Genomic DNA, 25659 nt, shown 5'->3' on the forward strand with positions numbered 1-25659 from the left:
GAGCATTTTATCCTTGCGGGTAGTGAACTCTGTGGCGGAAGTGCTGCCTGTGCGTGTCGTGGTTAATCTGTCTGTGTGAATCCGGTAACAACAATCGATGGATTTCAGCTGCTCGCCGCTAACTCTGCGCTTTATTTAACAGCAGTGTCGAATCATCGGCGGTTCTGATGTTTAGGCTCCTCTTCTCTGCTTTCCTGGGTTGAGTCCAATATGGCGGGTGTTTTTTTAAGAGATCGCGGTGAGTAGAGCTAACGGTATTGCTAACGTGTTAGCAAGTTGTTAGCATTAGCAGACTGATCAATACAAAGAAAATCACGTTGTAAGCCGCTTAAAGTCTGTGATATTAGCTCTTTTTTAAGTTATTGATGGGTTATTAATGATCAGCTGAGTGAATATTGCTGTGTCTGTGTTAATGAATCTGCTCATTACTCATTTATTGATTAGGTTTGTTGCTGTTTTATTGGATGATTAATTTTATCATTAATCATACAATCAAATAGTAATTAGGCTGTGTACTCTTATACTAAATACACTGAACTGTGATCACAAGCCTGCACTCTGATTATCGATTAGCAAAGTGACATATGTTTGTTTTTTCAGCTCTCAATAGCGTGGAGCCTTAAGGCTTTGATCAATGTGAGCATCATGGTAAAAGACTGACTACAGCTTGGACTGATAGCACTCGGCCACGAATCATAATTTTTCAATAACCGGTCAGGAGGCGGACAGCGTGGCGACGGCGTTGTGGTGCTGGGGCAGCAGACTGATGGAGGGTGACTGTCGGATCCCCGTCGCCTGCTGCCGCCCACGCGTCCTTGTACTGCATGCCCTGTTCTGGGGTCTTGTGTCACTCAGGTAAGTTCAGAGGTCATCCAAACCTGCAGGCAGCACTGTGGTAAAGTCATATGACTTTCAAGAATCTTAATGTGTTTCAGGGTGTTTGGAGCAGCTCTGCTGAGTGAGGAGAAATCTATAGGAACAGTTACAGGTATGTCTCAAACTCTTGTCATCTGTTTTTAGAGCTATGTTTTGTTAGCTTGCTTTAAAAAATGCAGTTATTGTTCTTTCTGTATTAAAGTCAAGCCCATAATTATTCATTCCCCGGGCAAATTCTGACTTACAGTTACTGTTATTCAACCAGCATGTGTTTTTTTTCTTTTACCAGAAATGACACAGGCTTCTCCTAAAATATTAAAATATAATAAGACGACATACAAGTGGCATCATTGTAGAAAAAAAATATTTCTCAGCTTTTATTTACAAAAAGTGTTGCGTCTAAAATTATTCATACCCTTCACAACTGTCACAGTCTCTGGGAAAATCCAAAGTTCTATACTATTCCAAATAGTCCAAGCACTTATAAAGCATTAGGGGTGGGGGAAAAAATTGATACTGTGTAGTATCGTGATATTTTGTTTGCTAATAATGTATCGATACAGGGACAGCAGAAATCGATATTTTGTTACAAAAAAGGTTTTTGTGCTCTGACTTCAGAGCATGTTGATCCTTTTTCTGAGCAAGAATCCTGACATTCCTTCACTGTCCAAAAGTGTTTAACTTTTTTTTTATGGCAGCAATAAACATGACAGTTTACTTATTTTAATTTAAGACATGTTTTATTTTAATTAAGTTTAAAACTTTTTTATTTAATGTAAAATTATATTTTGTTTTAATTTACTTTCAAATTCTTCAGTTGCTGAAGGGGCTGCATAGTTTTCATAAATTGCATAGTTTAGAATAGCCATAAGTGTACCAGATGGTTGCATTCAGTTAAGTTGGACTAGACTGTAATACAAACCGTTCAGTTTGTCAACAATAAAACTGACTGAAATGACAGAAAGACTGAGTGTGAGACTTTGTTATTAGATAAAACAAATATTGATAAAGTTTATGTACAGAATCTGAATATTGCAAAATATTTTAAAAAATTGCAATAATATCGTATCGTGCATTAAGTATTGTGATAATATCATATCGTGGGATGTGTGGTGATTCCCACCTCTATAAAGCATCCTAATTACCCTGATTAATTGGAAACAGGTGTTTTAATCAACTCAACAGGTGAAAAACAGCAGCTCTCTGCAGTTGGCTTGTGGATAGTCATTGCTAAGACAAAGGAGCTCAGTAAGGACCAGCAGCTGTGGCTGCTCACAAGGCAGGAAAGGGCTACAAGGCCATATATAAATGTTTTCAAGTTCCAGTGGCTACAGTATAAATTATTATTAAAAAATACAAGATGTTCTGCACTGTGGAAAATCACAGAGGATATGGTCGGAAGCCAAGTGACACCTGTGCTGGCCAGGAGGATAGTGAGAGAGGTGAAAAAGAATCCAAGGCTCACTACCAAAATCATCCTGGTGAATCTGTGATCTGCTGGTGGTTGTTGATCAATGGTCATGAGAATTTGCATAATTAAGATTAAGGAACTGACCTCCCAGCCCATTGTTCATTCAGTGGGCTGGCTTCAGTCATTATGCAAATGTACTGTTTATAAGACTGAAGAAGTCACTTAGATGAGTAACAAAACGTTTCTCCCACTGAAAACGCTACATCCAAATGAACAGAATCAACTTCTAGAGAGACCAAGGATAATGTCACTTCTCCAGAGAGGCATACAAAAGCCTGCATGGCTAAATGCTCATCTGGACAAAGAAGAAGACTTCTGGTCTTCTGTGTTAGATGAAACAAAAATTGGATTGTTTGGCCACAATGATGTTTCCTTCATTTGGTTTGTTTATTTGTTTGTTTGTTTTTAAAAAGATCAGAAGCTTTCAACCCTTAGAACCCCATCCTCGCTGTAAAACATGGACCTAATGCTTTAGAGCTCTTTTTCAGGCCATGTACCAGGCAACCTAATCCGGGGCTCTAGACTGCGACCAATTTGGTCACACACAATTTCTCAATCGTGTGACAAAAAAAAAATCCTACATCGCAACAGTGCGACCAGCCGTTTGAGAAAAAAAAGATTCCGCACAAAGACGTAAACACAGCGTGGACCCGATGCATCAGAATCAGTGAGATGTCGGGTGAGAAAGCCGACATCTCACTGATTCTGATGTGCCAGGTCCGCGCTGTGTGTTATGTCTTTTTATGCACTAGATCAGGGGTTGGCAACCTTTCTGATGACGAGTGCCTTCTAAAATTTCCTCAGAAGTCAATGTGCCATATGATTGCATTAGCAATAAATTTTATAACACTCTATATGAACAGTTACACACTATATAGAACAACTTTATAGAATTATATATGTTCGCAGATGTTGGCAGCTATCAGCGAATAGTTATCAGCTATTTTGAAACAAAAAAAAGACACTTTTTATCCATAACAGCAAATGAGCTGTACAACATAAAATGCAATGCTATTTATGGTCTCCTCACAACAATGATAAGAAAAATAAACTAAGCCAATATGGCATGTCTGTTAATACAGAGATACACATGTTAATGTGATCTGTGGTGTGGGTAGTGGGGAAAGATGAAGTGAATGATTGATAACTTTTTAAGGTAAGTTAAGGCCTGATCCGTCTGAAATTCATAGCCAGTGCTATGACACAGAGCCATCAACCTCTCATGTTATGTCTAACACTGGTCTGGAGACGGCTTCAGATAATGAGCCACATATGATTCACTCAGAGCCCACTGAGAGTAAAAGGGGGAAAGTGTATACATTTCGAAGAGAGTGGCTTGACCGGTTTCCCTGGCTAAAATACAGTAATGTGGTGGAAAAATTTGGGTGCACCTAACTTTTGTGCTGGTGCACCTAAGGAAAAACGTTAGGTGCACCAGTGCAACTGTGGCCAAAAGTTAGTGTAGAGCCCTGTAATCACGGTAAATGGCAGTCCGCAGAGAAAATTGGCCTTGGGCACCAGTGGACATTTCAGCACAACAATGACCTAAAACACACAGCATAAGTGGTGACGAAATAGTTCGCAGACAAAAACATGAAAGATGAATGGGCAAAATATTTGTGGAGACATGCAAAAAGCTGGTCTGCAATTATAGAAAGCGTTTGATTGCTGTAAAGGATTTTCTATTGATTACTGAGAAGGGTATGAATAATTTTGGACATGACACTTTTTGTTCAAATGTAAATAAAAGCTGAGAAGTAGATTTTTCCCCACAATGATGCCTCTTGTACATTGTCTTCTTATCCTTTGGGAGACACCTGTGTCATTTCCATTAAAAAAAAACTTGAATAAATTGAATAACTGGTTGAATAAAATTAACTTTAAGTCAGAATTTGCCATGGGTATGAATAATTATGGGCTTGACTGTATACCTCGCTGAGCTAACCAGAAAGCCCATTTGTTCTATGTGTATCCCTAAATGGATTCCTGCCTCTTTCTTCTTTGTTAACAGCATAAAGTGTGGCTTTAATTAAAGATTTCTTTTTTTAAAGAACTGTTGAAGAACTCATTCTGTGGAAACAAAGTCATGTCATGTGACAGGTTCACTAGTTTTAATCCAACAGCAAAAATAATAATAATAATAATAATAATAATTTCACTTCCAGCTACACACAGAAAGTATATGCAGCCAGTAACATATTGTTGTTGTCCTGGCAGCAGTTAAGTCTGAGGCCGCCCCCTGCTGGCTGTTGGAGGAGTTTGTGGTGACGGAGGCGTGCGTGCGCTGCAGTGACTTCAATACTGTGAGTAATTTCAGTGCCACATAGGGCAGCGTCAACTCTCAGGTCACCACTGTTCAGAAATCAGCTGATCAAGTCATCGGACAGGCAGATGAAGTTATCTGGCAGATGGTCATGTGGGTTTTTTTTTGTTTTGTTTTGTTTTTTTGTTTCAATTATTTATTTATTTTATTTTAAAATACATTTTTATTTATTTATTTTTTAAATAGTTACCTAAAGCCCCTTTTCCATTAGTACCTACCTGATTGGCTGCTCAGTGGCATCATGAGTCAGGAGAGTCTTAGGCTACGTTCACACTGCAGGTGAAAGCGCATCAAATCTGACTCTTTTGACCCTATGTGACCCATATCCGATCATAGTATGACAGTGTGAACAGCACAAATCCGATAATTTCAAATCCGATCTGGGTCACTTTCGTATCTGATGTTTTAGAAAGCGACTGCTGTTTGAATGAATGAATGAATGAATGAATGAATCAAGGCTTTATTGGCCACGTACAAGTTGCCCCGCAGTGGAATAGTGTGGAATAGTGGCGGCAGCTAGTTAGTTTTAATATTACTCTTATTATTCTTTCTGGGTCACAAAATAAACGTTTAACATATTTTCAGGCGAGAATGTAGCTGTGTAAACCTCAAATATCTGCTCAGTTTATCAAGACACCACATATTTTCAAAAGCGCTCCGACGTTTTCAGAGACGTCTGTTACCCACTAGCTCGATAGCCAGCCGGGGGCAAGGCTCACTAGAGCCCATGAGAACACCGGACTCCCGACAAATCATTTTCAAAACCACCGCCGTCTTTCGCTACTCAGGTTAAACATGATTTATAAGTCATTTATATAACTTAAAAATGTTATTGTTTGGCTTTTTTTAGTATTTTATTTGTTCCTGAGTAAATCAGTTTGGCTGAGATTAAAGTTATAGTTTTTACACAGCTGAACAAACGTCAAGCAGACAGCTGATTATCAGAAGTGTGAGATGCTCGAGAATATACTCCGGTGTCCTGTTATATTTTAGATAGCAAGGAGTTTATTAAACTTCACCGCAACAATCTGCAAATTTCATTAAAATTTAACAAACTATCATCTTGTCTTTATTTTTAGTTAGCACATACCTTAAACACTTAAAGCTGTAAGCTAATGATAGTTATATAAGAGCAGATGCATGCTGGTGCAATAAGCTGTACGTTTTACGTCCAATGGATGCTTGATCTGATTAGTCGACTAATCGACTATCAAAATAATTGTTTGTGGCAGCCCTAATGCTGTGTTGACCACACATATTGGGTTCTACTCGATTGCAATGGAAAACCAGCCAATCAGAGTTGTGTTGTGGTGACTCCATCCGAATGGGTACTAATGAAAAATGGGCTTTTGGGTGAATCAAAGTAAAAATTAGACACCTCCACATGAGTTTTTTCCATCCTCTTTAAAATGCAACTTTAAATACATAAGCACAGATCAATCTTCTCTGTTTTCTGAAGCATCATCTAATTGGCAGTGTGTGTGTGTGTGTGTGTGTGTGTGTGTGTGTGTGTGTGTGTGTGTGTGTGTGTTTCAGAAGTCACAGTTGGCCTGCAGACTGACAGGCTATGTAGAGCGAGTGAACTGCAGCCAGTCCAGCAGAGAGGAGTACAAAAGGTGAGTCTGGGTCCTGATTAACCAGACAGGCGACATGTATCATTCAAAATCATGATGAATGCAAGCAACAGGTGGGAGGACTAAAATCTGAGCAGCTGATCATTCTAAATTAAAGGAAATACTCTAATGGATGACAGCAAACAAACAATAAAGGTCGCCAACCTTCAACATCAAAAGAGCCATTTTAGCCCCTCCGACCAAATAGTGGGAGGAAAACAAAGCAGTGAGTGTGGTAACAAACAGACGGATGTAATTCAGAGAGGATAAAACATATACTTTTAATACAAGAATAATAAGATGTTTTAATAATAAGAAGAGCTTTTTTACTTTTTAGAGGTGAAAAAAAAATAACACTGGCATGTGCAGGCATACCTTTAAACAAAACCTAAATTTAACCTCCTAAGACCCGAACTCTTCCACGGCATGTTGTCTTGTGTAGTTAGTGTGTAGTGTAGTCGATAGTTTTGTTTTTGTGTGTCAGAACAATGAGACGACTGCTGAATGTCACAGTTGCTGCAAAAAAGCCTCCGAAGGCAGACTGCAGTGTAAACGCTGTCTGCCTTTGGTGGAAAAGGCAATTTTTTTTTTATTTTTTTTTTATATACACCTCTTGTTGTCAGACCTGCAGAGTTTTGGAATGTGGTGTTCTCCTCTGTCTTAATTTGGACCGAAAATATTTTTGGATTGGTACAAATAATTTGTGTGCCTTCTTATTTGATGCAGAACACCTAATTGTTCTGTTAATAGTTTTAAATGGTTATATAAAGACTGCCTGAGGCCTTGGCTGCATTTTTAGGTAAATAGCTGCATATAACTTTGTTGTTTCCAAAACCTGTGCATAATTTTAAAAAAAATTACAATTTCTATTGTTATGACTATTTGCATTTCCAAGTTATGAAAATGATTCATTGAATATTCTTTTTTGGTTTTTACAGTGAAAAATATAACCTTTTTTTCCTACTCTGATTTGATCTTTTTTGTCTTAATTTAGATCAATCGTGCTAATACAGTATGTCAAAATGAAATAACTGTAAATTCAGACATTTGAAATTGTGCTGAAAAGAATGATTCCAAACAAGACAAATCAAAAATAGTCAAAAATGGCCAATTACACCCTAGACCCCAGAGAGTTAATTGCTATAGTCATTTATGGACTAGGCTACACATGGTTCATGAATAACTTTCACATCACATCAGAATATTTTGAACCCTTTATGGACTCATCAGCTAATAGATGAGCATGCACCTCAGCCATAGATTAATAGTCACTACAGGAACTGACGTTATTCCAATGAAGGTACTAATTTTTCTTCCTCCTGCTACTCAGCTGCCGCTCTGTTCTCATGGAAGAACATCTGTTCTGGAAGTTTGAGGCGGCCATGTTGGCTCTGACAACCCTCTTCGCCGTCCTCGTTGTCATCCGCCAGCGACGACTTGACCGCCTTGCCTCTGAGAAGGTCCGTCGCCAGATTGAGTCCATCTAGGATACCTGGACCAGAACTAGGACTGTAGTGGTGTCTTAACAGTAGAGGGCAAATGGAACTGCAGAGACTGTTTTCACACTTAACTTTAAATTTGAAACAAATATAGGAAACAGAAAGTCTTGGCACAGAAACAAGGATGGCTGACATGCCCTGCCCTAAGAAATATGATAAACAGGAACCAGTCAAGTCAAGGGGTGGAGTCATGTCTGCGACCTCATTAGAATTAATGAGATTAGAGAAGATGGATTTCTGCTTCCTGTTTTCAATGCCATGGTAACCAGCAGCTCTCACCTTTTTTTTTTTTTTTTTTTTTTTTTTTTTTTCTGGATGTTTTTCCTTTTTTCTGGTTGTTTGGTTCTTTGCTAAACGTGTGGATCAATAAAGTTAGGGGATGGGAATTGATAAGAGTTTTGCAATTCTGATTCCATTATTAATATCACTTATCAATTCGTTTCCTCATCGATTCCTTTATCCATTCTCTTTGGCTCCATTTTGTGAGTCACCACCATCTCTAAGCAGCATATCAAAGACACTGCAGTCACCCAAAATTATTAGATGCTCAGATGTCAAATGTGTGTGCATGTTGCAGGTGTTTCCTCTCATTGTTTTGATCAGTGTTAGGGTCAATACTCAAAGTCATTCTTGCTCATATTACACAGAACCCTTTTGTTTTAAAAGTAATGCAGTACGTTACTTAATTACACCCAGGAGAAAGACATTTGTTATACTACTCGTTACGTTACTGTCACGTTAGTCTGTAAAATAATCTGCAACACACTGTATCATAATTAGCAATACAAACCTGAGGCTACAGCCCGACACACTAACACAAATCCCTATCCTAATGAGGACAGCACAAAGCAAAGATGAAAACCAGAACAGAGACCTTAAAGTGATTCTACTTTAGAAACATGAACCGGTAAAAACGGAGGCTGCAAGTTGTGTGGGCTGGGGTCAGCATTTACTCAGCTTTAACATCACTCGGTTGTCTTGTTAGCTTAGTGTTAGCATGCTGCCGAAGTTTTGTTAACAGTATAATGCAGTTGTTTCTGTCCTGAAGTGGTCTCCACTTTACCATCACGCTCTCATCCTTTGAGAACTGGATTCTCGATTCACATCCCTAAATAAAGTTATTCAGTACTTATGAGATTTAATGCAGCAGAGTTCTGGTCCTTTCTTTGAAGCTTCACATCCTGTGTAGCTGGATGGGCAGGGCCTTTGACACGAATGTGGAGTTGATAGTTGATCAATAGATATTTAAAGTGGAAATATGAAATTTGCTAATCTAAATAAAACATTTTCCGTTTTTGTTTATTCTGTTTTTGTCTATATTTGTTTGGGAGTTTGTAAAGAGGAGTGGCTTTGTGTTCAGTAACAGAAGTAGACACATGTTAATGTGAGAAAGGTCATAGCCTCCTCATCCTCAATACTCACACAGCTGACAGTTTGTTTTTTAAACATTTTCAGATTTATTTTTCTCCAAATAATAATAGGAAAAACTATCCATCCATCCACTTCCACGTATTTAATTAATGGTCACAAGAGGCTGAAACCTTTCCCAGCCATAGGGCAGTGTATCCCTGGACAGATCACTATTCTGTGCCTGGGCAATTTAGAATTACCAGTTCACCCTCTAACTGGATATCTTTGGACTATTTAAGGATGCTAGAGCCGGCTGTGATCCTTTCTGGTTTTTTATTATTATTGTCCGCAATCACGGGTTTATGCATCCAGTGGGACCTTGCTATGGCTGATGCTGTTAACCTGACAAGCAAGAATTCTTTTCTTTGCTGTCGTAGGGATTTGGCTCAGCAATCTACATCTGCATCAAGTATCCTTCACAAATATAATTAAAACAATCCCAAAAGTTCATTCTGCTCATCTTGAGGTAGCGTTTTAAGTGGGAAAAACGTTTTGTCACTCGTCCAAGTGACTTCAGTCTTAGCTGACTGCTGGTTTCCCCAGCCTTATAAATATCACATTGAAATATCACATAATGAGCGAAACTAGCACCACCGATTAACAATGGGCCATGAGGTCAGTTTCATGATCATTAATACGCAAATTTTCTTGATTATAAATAAATGGCTGCAAGTACCATACACAGAGAGTTGGGAAATGGTTGCAATCAAAGCATTGTAAAATAGTGAAAGATGTACCCTTAGGCCTTCTCTCCTGGATCACCTGGAGCATTCTTTAGGTGCCTTCCCATCTTTGACAAATGTCCAGCTAGGATAACCACATTTACTCAGGGCTTCTTGATGTGAAGTTCTTCTGCTTCCCTAGCTTTCCCTGTGGGAATGGTGTCCTCTGTGTTGTAGCGTCCTGATGACACTCATTGGGCCCACGTTTAACCAGTGGTGCTAGTTTCGGTCATTATGCAAACTTAATTTTTATGAGTTTGGCATAGAAATAAAGAATTCTGTCTTTAAATAATGAATTGTTGAATAAATTCTGCATTTGTAATTCATTTTTGAATTCCAATTTAACCCTGGAGAACCCATGGGGTCAGAGCCAACCCCATTGGTTTACTAGGGAAACCATGGTTTCTCCAGGGTTGATTTTTAAAATGCTTTTTAAAAACTTCATTTCAGAAAACATTTTCGAATTCCAATTCAATAAACTTCATTTCCAAAACCTCTTTCAAATTCCAATTTAATAAAGTGATTTTCAAAATTCTTTTTAAATTGCCAATTCCACTCCTCATTTCAAAATCCATTTCCCTTTCCTGTTCGCTTAGGGATTAACCTTTGGATTAGCAACTTCATTTTAAAATTCCTGCTGCAACACCGTGGGATGTAAGGAGCTCTCTGACTGGTTGGACAGACACAGGCTGTCTGCCTGGATTTTTTTAGCTTGTAGATCATTTGGTTAAATGATCACAAACCCCACAATATTTGTTTATGCAGACCCTCTGTAACTGTGTGGGCTATTCCAACTAGAATAGTATTGGGGGGGATGGATGATCTTCCGGTGTACAGACATTATGTTTATTGTGTGCTGAAGTACACATTAAAAAATTTACATTAACATCCAGAGTGTTCATTGCCTCGTCGTACCACACGAGAATGCTACATGGTGTCGGAAGGCGGCAAAGACTGTTTACATCCCTCTCTGGATACCGCATTGTTTATCCTGCGCTATGTCGGATTAGCCGTTGAAAAAAAAAGAAGTTGCCCCGGATTTTGCAGACTCGACCCTCTGGTTTTTGATGAGAACATTGCCGAGAATTGGCGTGTTTTTGAATGGGAATATGATATTTTCATCACCACTGCCCACTCTGACAAGCCAGCAAAGACAAGGGCTTACATTCTCCTGAATATTGCTGAACCAGACGCCATTGAACAAGAACGCTCATTTGTTTATGCTCCTGCCGTTCGCGCAGCTGGTGCAGATGGAGAGATACTCACTGCTGCTGAGTTGAGAGAGGATCCAGAATGTTTGAAGGCAAAGTTTTGTGAAATCTGCAATCCTTTGCACAACAGGACGATGGAAAGATACAGGTTCCACACCAGAAATCAGAAGCCAGATGAGATACTTGAATCATTCATCAGCCATTTGAAGATCAAGGCTAAATGTTGTCATTTTGCGGACCTCACTGATGAGCTGCTCAGTGATCGTATCATCTGTGGTGTCATTAGCGACACGTTAAGAAAGGCTCTGTTAAGAGACAGCGAGCTGACACTTGTTAAACCGATCTCAGTGTGTCAAATACACGAATTGACTGAAAAAAACAGCAAGACACTATCTACACAAGCTACCAGTGTTGACGCAGTAAAGCCCGTTCTAAACAGCAAGCACAAGCCTAAGCCCCTTTCATTCCCACAGACTGTCACAAATTGCTCCAATTGTGGAGGCAGCCATGCGGCCAAGCGAGACAAATGTCCAACATTCGGACAACAGTGTCACAACTGTAAAAAATCGAATCACTACAAAAGTTTCTGCAAGTACAAACCACGCAGCCATCACAGGGCCCATCCTAACAGACAGACTGCAAGGCGGCTTGTGAATGAACTAAATGTAAGTGAGCCACCACTTCAAAATGAAACATTTTACATGGATGGCATAGAGATTGACAGTCAGATCGATTGCATCCACGCCAAAGCTAATAAGAAAGATGAGGGATTTGTCACAATACACATAAATGACGAGCCCACTGAGATGAAAGTAGATACAGGAGCGAAATCCAAACAGTGAATGGCGGAAGACAGACTGTCTTGTGAGCCTTGTTGCCTATGAAGGCATGAAAATTCAGACCAGTGGCACTGTTACACTCCCTTGTTGTTTAAAGGAGCACTGTCACACATTGCCTTTCTTTTGGTGGACAGAGAAGTGCAACCACTGATGGGATTTTGAGTATTCATGGAAATGGGCATTGTAAAAATGAGCCCTGAGGACCAGCACAGAAAGCAGCGCAGATTTCAGCTCCCACATACTCACACAGTACCAGGACCTGTTCAGTGATGAACTGGGGAAACTTCCAGTCACGTACTCAATGACGCTAGACCCTAATGTACAGCCTGTGGTCCATCCAGCTCACCGCAGCCCAGTTGCGATACAAGAAGGAGTCAAGGCTGAACTTGAACGCATGCAGCCTACTGACTGGGTGTCCTCAATGGTGGCAGCACACAAGAAAGACAAGCGTGAGATCAGACTGTGCATAAATCCAAAAGACCTCAACACAGCACTGAAAAGACCCCACCACCCAATGCGCAGCATTGAGGAAGTGGCAGCACAGATGTCAGGAGCAACAGTGTTCTCAGTGCTAGATGCAAAAAACTCCTTATGTCTCGATGAGAAATCCTCAATGCTGACCACATTCAGCACTCCACTTGGACACAAGTTTCTACGGATACCCTTTGGCATCAACTCTGCAAGCAGTGTTGGGGAGTAACGGAATACAAAGACAAAACACTGCTCAGTAGACCATTTAACACTTTATTACTTCTAGAAGGGAGATGCGTCCTGCATGACACGCTGCCGCGGATCTGAAAATGGTGGTGTGCCCCTAACAGTTTTATTACAGAAGCTCTTTCATTCTAGTCTAAACAACAGTGTCTCAGTAACTTTCCACTAGAGATGGTCCCCTCTTATCTACATTTTCCCAGGGAAGCGTTAGCGAGAGTCTGCAGCTTTCTACTCCCCAAGGACACATGGTCTAATGCCTTTATTTTCCAGGGCCGTGTCCACTTATTACTACACTATATAACTTTAGAACACTTATTAATAAAAAAGCATAGCATTATTGAGGCACTGAAAAATTAGATTGAAGTCCTTCCTTCAATCTGATCTGATCAGATCGACACTACTAAAAGTAATCAAGCATCATCATGTTGTCTTCAGATCCCCAACAGCCCTGTTAACCAACCTTACCAAAAGTCCTCAGATAGAAGGCACACCACCACAAATTACCCAACTAGCTGTAAAACAGATAAGGAAACCCTAATGGACATAATACACCCCATTGCCCAAGGACAGATGTCATCCCCTCCTCCAACGGATTATCAATTCCAAATATTCATGCATTTATTATTTTCTTGAATGATGTTCTGAGTCTTCCCAGGGCTCTAGTTACAGAACCATCTGGGGTCATGTTGTTGGGAATGAAAATGCAGCACATCTGTGGCGATCGTGGCTCAAAGAGTTGGCACTTGTAATTGGAAGGTTTCCAGTTAGAGCCCCGGCTCGGACAGTCTCGGTTGGCCTTGGGAAAGACACTTCGCCCGTTGCCTACTGGTGGTGGTCAGAGGGCCCGGTGGCGCCAGTGTCTAGCAGCCTCGTTTCTGTCAGTGCGCCCCAGGGCAGCTGTGGCTACAATGTAGCTTGCCATCACCAGTGTGTGAATGGGTAAATGACTGAATGTACTGTAAAGCACTTTGGGGTCCTTAGGGACTAAGTTAAGCACTATACAAATACAGGCCATTTACCATTTTCATCTCTCCAGACATTACACACACATCCTTTTTCCCCACCAGGTGTCAGTTCTCTATGCTTCTTTTCCCTCACTGGCCCTCTGTCCCCCTTTAACAGGTGGACCATATATGAGATGACTGCTGTGTTTGGGCAATTGTCATAACATAAAAATAACAGACTATCACTAAGGCTAATTCTCAGATCACCCATTCTGGTTGTTTCCTGCTTTAACCTTTGTGCTCAGACTAGAACCTCTGTCTGAGGGGCTTTTGACATTCTTTACAGTTAAACAACTAATCTTCTGGGGTGGGCGATTCTCTGCGCTCTTCTCCTCTTCTTTCTTCAAACCTCAGGGGTTAGAATATAGTGATGTGTTGGTTGCGAACCAAACGGCTCTTAGAGCCGACTCTTTGAAGTGAACGACACGAGCCGGCTCGGGTTTTTTTTTCTTTCTCTCACCCTCTCTCTCTCACTTTTTTTCCGCTTCACTCTGCACGTGAGCCTTGTGCTTGCGCTGGGCAGAGGGGGGAGGGGCGGTAGTTACACTCGCAGTAGCACAGGAACAGAGCGGGAGGGAGAGAGAGAGAGAGGAAGAGAGCCAGGGACAACAACGTCACATTAGAAAGGTATAGTAATCATCCACAACTATTTTCAGTTGCAGATGATAAAGGATTCAGAAAGTTTATTCATGCAGGTCCATATGACAGAGAATGTGCATCTTCTTTTTGTTTTCATATTTATATTTAATTGTGTTGTGGTTTGCAGTGTTTTGTGTTGTTTTACTTTAAATTTGTTTAAAAGGAAAAAGTTTAGAATTTAAATAGTTAAAAGTTGAAATGTAAATAGTTGGTTTTTGTATTATATAATTTATTTATTACGTTTTATGTGGAGTGAATAAATACAAGTATATTTACGGTGGCCCCTAGAGACAAAGCACGTACAAACTCCAAAACACGTACAAACTCCAAAACACGTACAAACTCCGAAGCACGTGTCCAGATAACAAGTTTACTTTGACTTCAGCAGCGAGCAGGCGCACCGAAGGCTCTTGTGCTCACTTTTCGCGTATAGAATTTGGAAAAACATCGGTGCAAATTATAAGTCTGGTGTTTTCGTGTTTGTTGGCTTGTTTTATTTTGGTTATTAGATGCTGCTCCAGCCAGCCAGAGAATCCCCCGCCACCCCACCCTCTCCTCCCTGTGCAGCAAGCAGCAGGCGCACCTCGCAAACGGAGGGCGCCCTTACTCCCAGCAAACCCAATCGGTGCCTACGACATTCCCGATATGCGCTGGCATGATGTCGGGGCAGCATGAGTACGAGTAATTTATTTATTTTTTGCCAATGCCCATGATGCCGCCCCCCACCACGATGCCGCCCCGGGCAACCGCCCGTGTCGCCTGTATCTCCTGCATGAAGTCCAGGTGCTGGTTTTCCAGTGTGTGCGTCTGATGGCCCAAAGCTGACTCGAGCCGTAACACCATCAATGGCTGCAGTATGGAACAGATGTGGGTATGTCCTCATCTCCCAGAGGAGTCCAAATCGTCATCAAACAGCCCTACAGACACAAAAATGTGAAAATATAAACCAGACTATCAGCAGTGATTTAAGTACTTTAAGACCTCTGTGAAAATCATTTACAGTATAAATCACAGAATTTAAGGCCTTTATAATCACAGAGCATACAGAGAAAAGTACTAAACTGAATCAATTTCAGCTTTCGTTTCTCATGATGTATATTGTATTAATAATTAAATTTCATTATCTGTGTCTTTACCACACATTTGCCACACAGGTGTAGATACTGTAGGTTCAGTGAATGCTTACATTGCACTGATTAGAATATACTGGACATTCAAAGCTAAGATTCAGCGCACTGTGTTAGAGGCTGGGATTTGATGACTTCATCATATATACAACCTTTGATCATCGTTTATGTCCAGTTGAGAATTAATCTGTGCACTCACATATTAAATGAACTGAAATCAGTAGTGTGATCTCCAGTCTTGATATATGGAATGAGAGAACTGACAGCTGTTATTTTAATGTCTCAGTTGTTTTGACTGTTAAGTATCACAAAGTAATGTGGTAACATCTGGACTGACGAGTTTACTGTCAGCATTTTAATCGCTAGTTTAAAGGCTGTGAGTTACAGCCATTGCTTTAACACTGTATAAATGTAACAGGCCTCAGTGTTGGTTCTAACAGTCTGAGCTGCTTCCTGCTTTATTTGTGAAGAGCACAGCAGCTTACAAAACACGTATCTAGCTCGTACAGCTGCGACGTAAAATTTTCATAAGCTAAGATGACCTTACAATAACGGGGCTACGTGCGGTGATGCTAGCGTTAGCCATGTTAGCACGTTACCTTCACAGGTGGTCAGACTGCGTAAACGGGCACTCAGTCAGAGGTTGGGCTCTCCGTTTCGCTGCAGGGTCCCTTCATTCTTCACATATCCATGTCGAGCTGAGTGTAAATCCCGAGGCTGAACGGCCTCTGTACAAGCACACACACTTCTTAGCAGGGCGAAGCTATGAGCTAGAAAAATCCAGGCTGGCAGACAGCCTGTGTCTGACCAACCAATCAGAGAGCTCCTTACATCCCATGGTGTGGCTAATTTGAATAGCAGCAGGATTTTTAAAATAAAGTTGTTAATCCAACTGCTAATCCACATGTTAATCCCTGAGCGAACAGGAAAGGGAAATGGATTTTGAAATGCAGTTTATTAAAGTGCAATTGAAAAAGTTTTTTTAAATACAGTTTATTAAATTGGAATTCAAAAATGAATTTACAAATGCAGATTTTGTTCTACAATTCATTATTTAAGCACAGAATTCTTTATTTCGATGCACGTGGCTCTTGTGGTCCTCCATACCACACAAAACACTGCTCTAACAAAACTACTAAAGATGGATCACGTTTCACCACAAACTACAGGAACTCTACTTTCAAGACATTTGATCTTTGAAGTCTAAAACAACTTAAAAGATCAAATATCTTCTCTTTCACTAAAAACCATATTCTTGCCACCTACGGAGGTTTGGCTTTGTTCTCTCTCATTTGATGCCACAATGGTTTCCATCACTCAGTGGTACTTTTAGAAAGAGATGCTGGGTACACAAGCACTACCAGTCCAGTGCTTAGAGGGCGAGGCATCAGAATTTGGTTTCTGGATGGTCTACGGTTTGCAGAACGACAGACACGCTGATGGTCTTGCATGTGATGCTTCCGAGTAAACGTTTTGTGACAGAAGCCACAGCTGAAACTTTTCTCACCAGTGTGGATCTTCATGTGAGTCTTCAAGTTTGTTTTACGACTGAATGTTTTATTGCACTCCGAGCAGCTGTAGGGTTTCTCTCCTGTGTGAATGCTCAGGTGCTGTTTCAAACTGCCACTGTGTGTGAAGGTTTTATTACAAAACGGGCAACTGAATGGTTTCTCGCCCGTGTGAGTCCTCAAGTGGTTCATTAGAGTAGTCTTGTCTTTAAAACCTCGGCCACACTCAGAACAGCTAAACGGTTTCTTCTCTGTGTGAATCCCCACGTGTCTGTGCAGGTTTCCACTGTCAACAAATCTTTTCCCACACTGAGAGCAGATGAAGGGTTTCTCTCCAGTGTGGGTTCTCAGGTGCCTGTTAAGATTTCTGCGATGACCAAATTTTCTCCCACACACAAAGCAGTTGAATGGTTTCTCATCATTGTCACATTGCATCTGAGGCAGTGCAGGTTCACAGGGCTGCTCGCAGTCGGCATCACTGACATCTGTGTCTGAAGTCTTCTCATCAGGCTGCAAATATGGATCAGGGTCTGGCCATCCGACAGAATCTTTAATGTCTTCAGTCTGGCTGTGATGAGGCTGTAAAGATCCAGGTTTTTCTTCATCCTCTTCACTCTTAACAGGGAGAGCACTAAAGGTGAACTGGGTGATATTGACTTCCTCCTGCTCCTCTTTAATGCTTGGGTTCTCCTGGTCCAGACTGGAGCTCCACTCTTGCCCCTCTTCTTCACCAACAATCACTTTTCGGATGCCTGGAGGTAAACCTGAAACACAGATATTGAGCTTGCGTTATCTTTAAACTACAAGTATTTTTATACATTGACAGTTTATTGGAGTTTGACTCTTTAGTTAGAAATAAAGAGATGGTTGCTTTACATACTAATAGCATATGAAATTGACTTGAAAAGGTTTCACATCATGAGATTTCATAAGCATACATTACACAAAGCTAATATGTCAAAGGAGTTAAAGAAGAAGAACCATCTGGTTTGGTCAAGAGAAGCAGACAGTTACACAAAACTGTACCAACAGGATAACATCCACACCAGGTGAGCAGCAGAAGACCAACATATAGCCTAAGCTAAAACTAGAGTTTACTGTCAAACACAGCAATAACGCTGATCATGTTGCAGCTACACCACAAACTGAAACTCATTTCATCAAGAGTAGGAATCAGATTGTGTTGCTGTTCATATATCACGTAAGTCCAGTCAGAGACCAGTTTGTTCTGACATCTCCGGTATCAGAGATGTAAGATTATTATTGTGCCTGTTTATGATTATTGCTGGTTGTAAACACAGGCAAAAAAACAATTTTGGAGACTGCCTCGAAGAGATCCTGGCAAACCGGCACTGTATGTAGCGCCGGTGGAGCACTGCTGACTTTGACTGAGAAAATTGTCGGGTGGTGGAAGGAATACTTGGGAGGACCTCCTTAATCCCACTGGCACATCTTCCGTGGAGAAAGCAGAGTCTGGTGACGAGGGGGATGTATGGGCAGAACTTTGTGCCATCAGAAACTTAATTTGAGTAAGTTAAATTCAAATTTGAATTGCTCAGATTGAATCTGAATTGTAACTTAAATAAATGCTTTTTAAAACTGAATTTGAATTAGCCTAATTTGGCATTCAATATATTGGTTTAAAAAAAGATTGAAATAGAATTTTATATTTTGAAAATGAATTAATTTGCTTTGAAACCGAATAATTTCAGTTTCACTTCACACTATTATGTTTGAGTTCTACAATTCAATTTCAGTTCCAAAATTCAGTTTTTTGGGACTTAATCTGGTTCCGGTTAATAGAACTCCATTTTACCAGCTTGTTACTGACGGGAATCTATATCATCTTGAGCTGGATTAAGAGCTCGGAAGTCATTCGTCATGTTGATTGACCTGCAGATAAATTCTCAGGTTGATGATAAATGTATTACATGTATAAGAACATGTTAACAAATGATAGCCGTACAGCAACTTTTATGCTTATTGTAGCTGTTAGCTAAAATGCTAATCTAGCGTAGTTTGCCCTGGGTTCAGCTTTGACAAACAAATATGATTCCAAAGTTGTCATCTTGTACCTTCTAAGAGTCCTGCATGCTTGAGGAAACCGCTACAGTAGGAAAACATGCAAAAGAATGTCCAAACCATTGTATTTTAGGTTTATTCATGTATTACACAGCATCCCAACTCTCTAGCTAATCTAATAACTACACTAATCCGGATAAATTTGAAAACGTTTCAATTGTTTTAATCCACATTGAAAATGCTACATTCCTGTACTGCGAATGCGTGAAACGTAAGACAATTCGACCTGCATCATTTCCGTCTGCTGTTTATTTACTTTCCGGTAAGATGTCGAGGAAAAATGCTTTATCCGGAGCTTTCTGGAGTATATATTGATATTAATCTAATAGGGCTGTCAAAATTGAGAGCAAACAAAACAACTGCTGTAAAATGCCGTCCGCCATCTTAGTTGAATTGGTCACATGACTGCATCATATGACAAAAATACATCATCATATTCGAAAGACTCCATTTTTGCAGTGCACACTGTGACGCGAAAACAGCATTTTCAAATTTATCCACTTTGGAGAGCATTTTCAAAAACCTCAGCTTTCCTTGACCAAAAACGCCATCTCATTGTTGACGGAAAGCCAAAAAAGAGAGAAAAATATGCATTTTCAAATGAAAACCTATTAGTGCGGAAATGCCTTGAGGCAGTTCAACAACTCCTTGGCGGCAGAGCCTCTGGGGTGGATGAGGTCCGCCCTGAGGGGGTGGTACCTGTGGATTGGCAGACCGGGGTGGTGGTGGTGCCTGTCCACATTCTCATGCTTTTTAGCCTCTTTATTCTTATGCTTGCTGTTTCACAAACAAACGGCTGCAGCTTTGCAGCTTGCAGCCACACACACACACACACACAACAGCAACAATGACAGGGCCCAGTACAGACTTTAAGCTGGTGAAACATGATTGCGGATGCCCTGCAGGTGCATCTGGCTTCCCTGCAGCAGTACCGCAGATCACTCCCCACCACGTATCCCATTGCCTAACTGAGCCCCCCTTTGAATTTACTCCAAAGATTTTTGTACTTTTGTTGTGCTTTTCTTTCTATTCTGCTCCAAGCTGGTCAAGAAGGCTCACCAGCGCCTCTTCTTCTTGAGGACTCTGAGGAAGAACCAACTGTCCTCAGACAGCCTGGTGAACTTCTATCGCTGCACCATCGAGAGCATCCTGACCAACTGTATAACAGTCTGGTACGGGAACTGCTCTGCCTCGGACCGGAAGGCGTTGCGGAGGGTCGTGAAAACTGCCCAGCGCATCGCCGGAGCACCACTTCCTGCCATAAAGGACATCTACAGGAAGCGGTGTCTGAAAAGGGCTGGGAAAATCATCAAAGACCCCAGTCACCCATCACATGGACTCTTCACCCTCCTGCCCTCTGGGAGGCGCTACAGGAGCCTCCGGACTAAGACCACCAGGTACCGGAACAGCTTCTTCCCCACAGCTGTCAGACTCCTGAACTCTGCCTCCTGACATCTGACCCACGTTAACACATGGACTGGACATACACACACCCACAACCACCTACACACACACACAATGGACAACTGTACCCTCAAACACACAATAATAACATGGACTGAACCACCACTCACAACCACTAGCACTTTATATAGCCTCTTAACTGCACTACTATATAGTTCTGTGTAAATAATCATACGATCATTTTTAATTCTATAACTGTTTACAACTTGCATAGTTCCCATTTCTGTATAGCTGTATATCTCATATTTCTGTAAAGTTCTGTATTTCATATTCTGTATAGTTTTTTTTCATATTTATATCCTGTTCATAGCCTGTACATAGCTTGTACTCACTACAGCCTGTACATACTTATAGTTATAGCATATTCATAACATACTTCATACCGTGTACATATTACATACCGTAATAGACCCATTTCTGTAATATACTTACATATCTCTATTATTGCTAATATATATTGTAATATATCTATATCATGGCTAAAGCACTTCTGGATGGATGCAAACTGCATTTCGTTGCCCTGTACCTGTGACATCTGCAATGACAATAAAGTTGAATTCTATTCTATTCTATTCCTTGTTTGGTATCTTCTTAGACTGTGTCTAATTGTTATTACACGAAACACTCTGTAACACTGTCTTTTGCTCATTTAATTCTGAAATGTTTAAACTGCTAATTAAGACCGAGAACCCCCCACCACACAAAAGTACGCATATTGAGAAACGGCTCCGGATTAACAAGAATGCGAGTATGTACTTGCGTACTTGAGAAACGCCCAGTGAAATGCAGAAAGCACAGAAACTGGTAACTGCTGGCACCAGGATCGATGCTGTCAGAACAGCGTCAGGAACGGTTTCAGTTAAGATCTAACTTTCTGCAGTCCTCCGCTCTCCTCCTAGTACGCTATGTACGCAAGTAGGAGCTAAGAGGAAGTGACGTAAAATAAGAGCAAGGAGAAGCTGAAATTAGCACGATGCTAACGTTAGCTTAGCAGCTCCGTTTCTAGCAACAGGAATTAAACTAACCTCCTCTTCTCGCCTCCATTTCCGCTTTTAATTCCACATCCGGCGGTTAACTATGTCAGTCCCCCTCTATTCTGTCCACAGAACCGGACTCTGGAGGACTTTCTGGCTCTGCGGTTCAATCTACTAACAGAGGGTGGGTCAAGTCCTCTGAAGTGTCAGTTACTACTTCCGGGACACTTAAAAATAAAGCTACAATGACGCGAAATAAAAGTATATTTCCGGCGTGATTACAACAACTGGTACATCATACTGCAAAAATTGGTCAAATGCAGTATCACTGATACCAAGTACAATACTAATACTTTTTACTTATGAAAGTAAAGGGTTATTATATTCAGATATTTTCATACTCACATGTGTGAGTGATGTTTTTTTTCTTGGTTACATAAAATATCTTTTGTTCCTTGCTTGCTTTTGTTCGGTTTATTTTATATTTCCATTCTATTCCTCTACTTTGGTTTCTGTGTTTCTTTAACTCCTCTATGTTTCCTTACAGACTGTCATGTCTCTATATTTTGTCTTCTGTCTATGTCAACTTTGTGTATCTTAGTCCTGGTTTCTATGTTTGTTACCTTGTGTGTTATATTAAGTTTTGCGTTCCCTTACTTGTTACTCTTGATTTGTCCGTGCTGTCTCCACCCCCTAATTACCCTCCAGTGTATAGAGATTGAAAATGTGATGTCATTTCCGGGGTAAAACCGCAAAGGATTGTAGGTACGAGTGGCAAGCGGTACTAGCGCACGCATGCTTTCACATGAAAACAGTCACATAGCGATAAAAAGAAACACAAAGAATGGCAAGAAGCTGTAGTATTATTAACTGCAATAGCCGGTCGCATGACAGCCATGGGAAGCCAATGGGTAAAGAGATCGGTCTTTATCGACTTCCGTTGTGGAAGAGAAATTGTTCAAGCCATGTTTCCGAAGTAACAAAGAGACGACGGATGGCCTGGATTGCAGCCATTCAAAGACCAAATATAACGTTCCAGAGCACTCCAGCTCACATGTTAGTCTGCTCCAAGCATTTCCACAAAGGTAAGTCTTCTGTTATAGTTATTTCGTAATTAATCATAACATAATTGTTGATGTAGGTTACAAATAAGTCTTATATTGATTTGAATTGAATTTGTTGTGTTTTGTAGGAAAACCAGAATACAAAATGCTGGAATGCGATCCAGACTGGACACCCTCTATCATCCTGGGTCATACCGAGTTTAAAGCTGCTACCACAGTGAGAATTGATCAGTTAAGAGAGAGAGCAATATCAAAACAGCCACGAAAAGTCTCTCCCTGGCACTGTGTCACTGCTCAGTGCCAAGCGGGGATCTGTTATGACTCGGCCTCTCCAGCCAGCAGCTCCGACTTCCCTTCTGGAGCGTCATCCGCATATCGCGGGTTTCTGTCACGGCAATAGCCAGCTGCCGTGCTCGAGTGGTAGACTGGGTTCCCCTGGCATATTGCCCGCGTTCGCCAGCTTACACGCCAGTCTGACCTCGCTGCAGCGAGTGACAATTCTCCAGCCTAGTGTAGCCTATTCTGTCTGGCGTGTTGCCCACAGTGTGCTGTTCACATGGCCAGCAGGGCTCCAGTCATTGCTTGAGTGGGGCGGATTCTCCACTGTGACTGCAGCTTAAGCCGCTGCCGCTGCAGGCTATGTTTCCCTGGCGTATTGCCCGCGCTTCGCCGGTTTACGCGCCAGCCGGTTTACGCGCCAGCCGGTTTACGCGCCAGCCGGCCCTCGCTGTGCCAGCTGCTCAGCCAGCGAGTGTGTGTTCTTCAGCCTCTTTAGTCAGTCCCTGTCTGGCACATGAGCTGCTGCGGCTGCTGCGTCCTGCCGCGCTTCGCCGGCTTGCGCGCCAGCCGGTCCTCGCTGTGTCTGATGCCTCAGCCAGTGAGTGAGTGTTCCCCAGCCTGCGGCGCTGGCTCCCTGTCTGGTGTTGCCCGGTTCTTGCCGGGTTGCGCGGCCAGTGGGGTCCCCACTAAGCAGCTCGGTGAGCTAACTCTCCTCACTCTGCTCCTGGGATTCCAGGTTCGGGCCCTGGGCTCCCCAGGCTCCAGCTGGGGATCTTTCGTGAGCGTGCACACGGGCTCGTCCTTGAGGCGACTTTTGTTGTGATTTGGCGCTATATAAATAAAATTGAATTGAATTGAATTGAATTGAATTGAATTGAATTGCCGACCGCCCGTGCTTTCTGGTGTGCTTTCTGGTGTGCTTACTGCGTGCCGCGGGTTTACACGCTTGTCAGACCTTGCTCTCACTCACTTCGGCCAGTGAGTGAGAGCTCCCCAGTCTGACGTGGTGACGGTGCTTGGGGTGGACCTTCGGGTCATCGGCTTGCTCAGCCCTCCATTCCAGCAGGCTAGTCTGCCAGCCCCCCTCCCTGTCTGTCGACAGCAAGGGGCGGCTTCGGCTTTGAGGACAGGGCACATCCCTAGCTTGACCTGCAGTTGCTGGCTGTGTTCCCCTGGCGTGTTGCCCGCTTCACCGGCTTACACGCCAGTTGGACCTCGCTGTGGTGAGTGAGAGTTCTCCAGCCTGTAGCGCCGACTCTCTGTCTGGCATTGCTCGCATGTCGTAGGCCTATGCGACCGGCGGGATGCTGCAAGGCAGCTTGGTGTGTTGCGCTCTCTGGCAGTCTGCCTGACCAGGGTGGTGTGTCTATTGGTACGTTGTCATTGAGTCCCGGCACCTTCACTCTCGGCTGTTCGGTTACACTGTTTCCTCGCAGAGTATCTTACAAAGTTACCCAGTACATATGGAATATGTAACGGTATGGAGAGATAGTCTTGATATGCTAGAGAACGTACGGTTACGGAGTAATCTTGGTTCTCTTAATGAGAGACTATCTCTCCGCTGTCAGGCCGCTCGGAGACATGTTCCGATCAAACTATCACCGGTGTCACGTCTGCACAGCTGCTTTATACGTGAGCTGTGGGCCGTGGCCGGGCGAGTCGGAGTGTCTTAAAGAAGTATCCACACGCCACGACCAAGGGGGGGGGGTCGTACCCCGTACATATGAAATATGTAACGGTGTGGAGAGGTAGTCTCTCATTAAGAGAACCAAGGTTACACCGTAACTGTACGTTCCTACCCTCTTGAGGAAAAGAGGGTAGGAAAATGGTCATAGACTTAGGAAAAGAGAAAGGCTGTGTGCAATGAATTTGAACTAGTCTCCTTAACAATGTGACGCTAGATGTCCACCATATTGAAACTACAATATGCACTACAAAATATGCATCTTACTTTGCCACAGGGTGTTCAAACCCCATTGTTTTATGGGAGTTATATAAACAAAACAGGCTGTGCAAAATATCCCCTTGAATCAAAGGCTCGGATTTTAAAGGAGAAGGAACAGCATTTTGCATGAATGGCTAAAAGTTCTTATTGCTGAACTCTCTAAACTCTTCACTCAGTCCTCATGCTGAGTATTCAGAGCAGGGGTCGGCAACCCTGGGCATGCGTTCCAGCTGGGTTAACTGATGTCACTACCATAGCTGGACTGGCCATCGGGACATCTGGCCATCAGGCATGGGCGGATGGTGATTTCTTGTTTTTAAGTGCCAATGTTTTTTTTTTCTGTTTGTTAGTTTTTTGTAACGGTATAACAATAAAAGGGGGTGGACTGGCCAGATGCTGGCCGATGTGTAAAAATAACTCAGTTTTTTGGTGGTGGCTATGGCGGAGCTTCCACTGAGGCCAGCAGGTGGATGAGGGAAAGGGGAGGCAGAAGGAGAGACTCGAGGCGGCTGCTGGTCCGAGTGTCAAGTGAACTGAACTTCAGGTAAGAAGACTGCAGTTTGCCTGGGTCAGATATAAACCAAATTTAGGTGTAGTTTATTTTTGTTGTGCTGACTTTTGTACAGTCAGCTACAATACCTAGTACTGCGTACTAGCTAACGTGACAGAGTTTCTATACACCCAGGGTGGGTGCTATGATGTTACTGATAGTGAACTTTATTTCATTCATAAGGTTAGTTTGGTAGACTTGCCAACCGTCCCGTAAAAAATGGAATCGTCCCATATTCAAAGAAAATATTACTCATTTCGTACTGAGCCGATAGGGACACAGTTTGTCCCGTACATCAGCTAGAATCGATAAAAGACACAAAGCTGGAGTTGTTCTGCATCTTTA

General features: G+C 42.0%; 2 protein-coding genes across 5 annotated transcripts in view; one reads left to right on the forward strand and one right to left on the reverse strand.

The window, feature by feature from the left end:
- Positions 1–9076, forward strand: jtb (jumping translocation breakpoint). Of its 2 annotated transcripts, none has more exons than XM_085149520.1 (6): positions 1–238; positions 601–855; positions 936–988; positions 4568–4650; positions 6207–6286; positions 7614–9076. In XM_085149520.1, the coding sequence occupies exons 2-6, from the start codon at positions 767–769 to the stop codon at positions 7768–7770; spliced, it is 462 nt and encodes a 153-aa protein (XP_085005646.1). In that variant the 5' UTR covers positions 1–238; positions 601–766; the 3' UTR covers positions 7771–9076. The 2 variants fall into 2 exon arrangements, with proteins under 2 accessions (XP_085005646.1, XP_085005645.1); XM_085149519.1 differs by having other exon boundaries at positions 11–238; positions 4565–4650.
- Positions 8699–25659, reverse strand: part of LOC146493579 (uncharacterized) — a 19806-nt gene continuing 2845 nt past the window's right edge. For 2 of the 3 annotated variants that reach the window (XM_085149511.1, XM_085149512.1), the window contains one exon: positions 8699–17720. In XM_085149511.1, the coding sequence (XP_085005637.1) occupies positions 16762–17720 (959 nt within the window). In that variant the 3' untranslated portion in view covers positions 8699–16761. Of the gene's footprint in view, positions 17721–21527; positions 21703–25659 lie in introns of those variants that run through there. The other variant, XM_085149513.1, reaches the window with a different exon arrangement.

This window comes from Neolamprologus multifasciatus, chromosome 22 (genome assembly GCF_963576455.1).
Source record: "Neolamprologus multifasciatus chromosome 22, fNeoMul1.2, whole genome shotgun sequence".
Classification (NCBI taxonomy): domain Eukaryota; kingdom Metazoa; phylum Chordata; class Actinopteri; order Cichliformes; family Cichlidae; genus Neolamprologus; species Neolamprologus multifasciatus.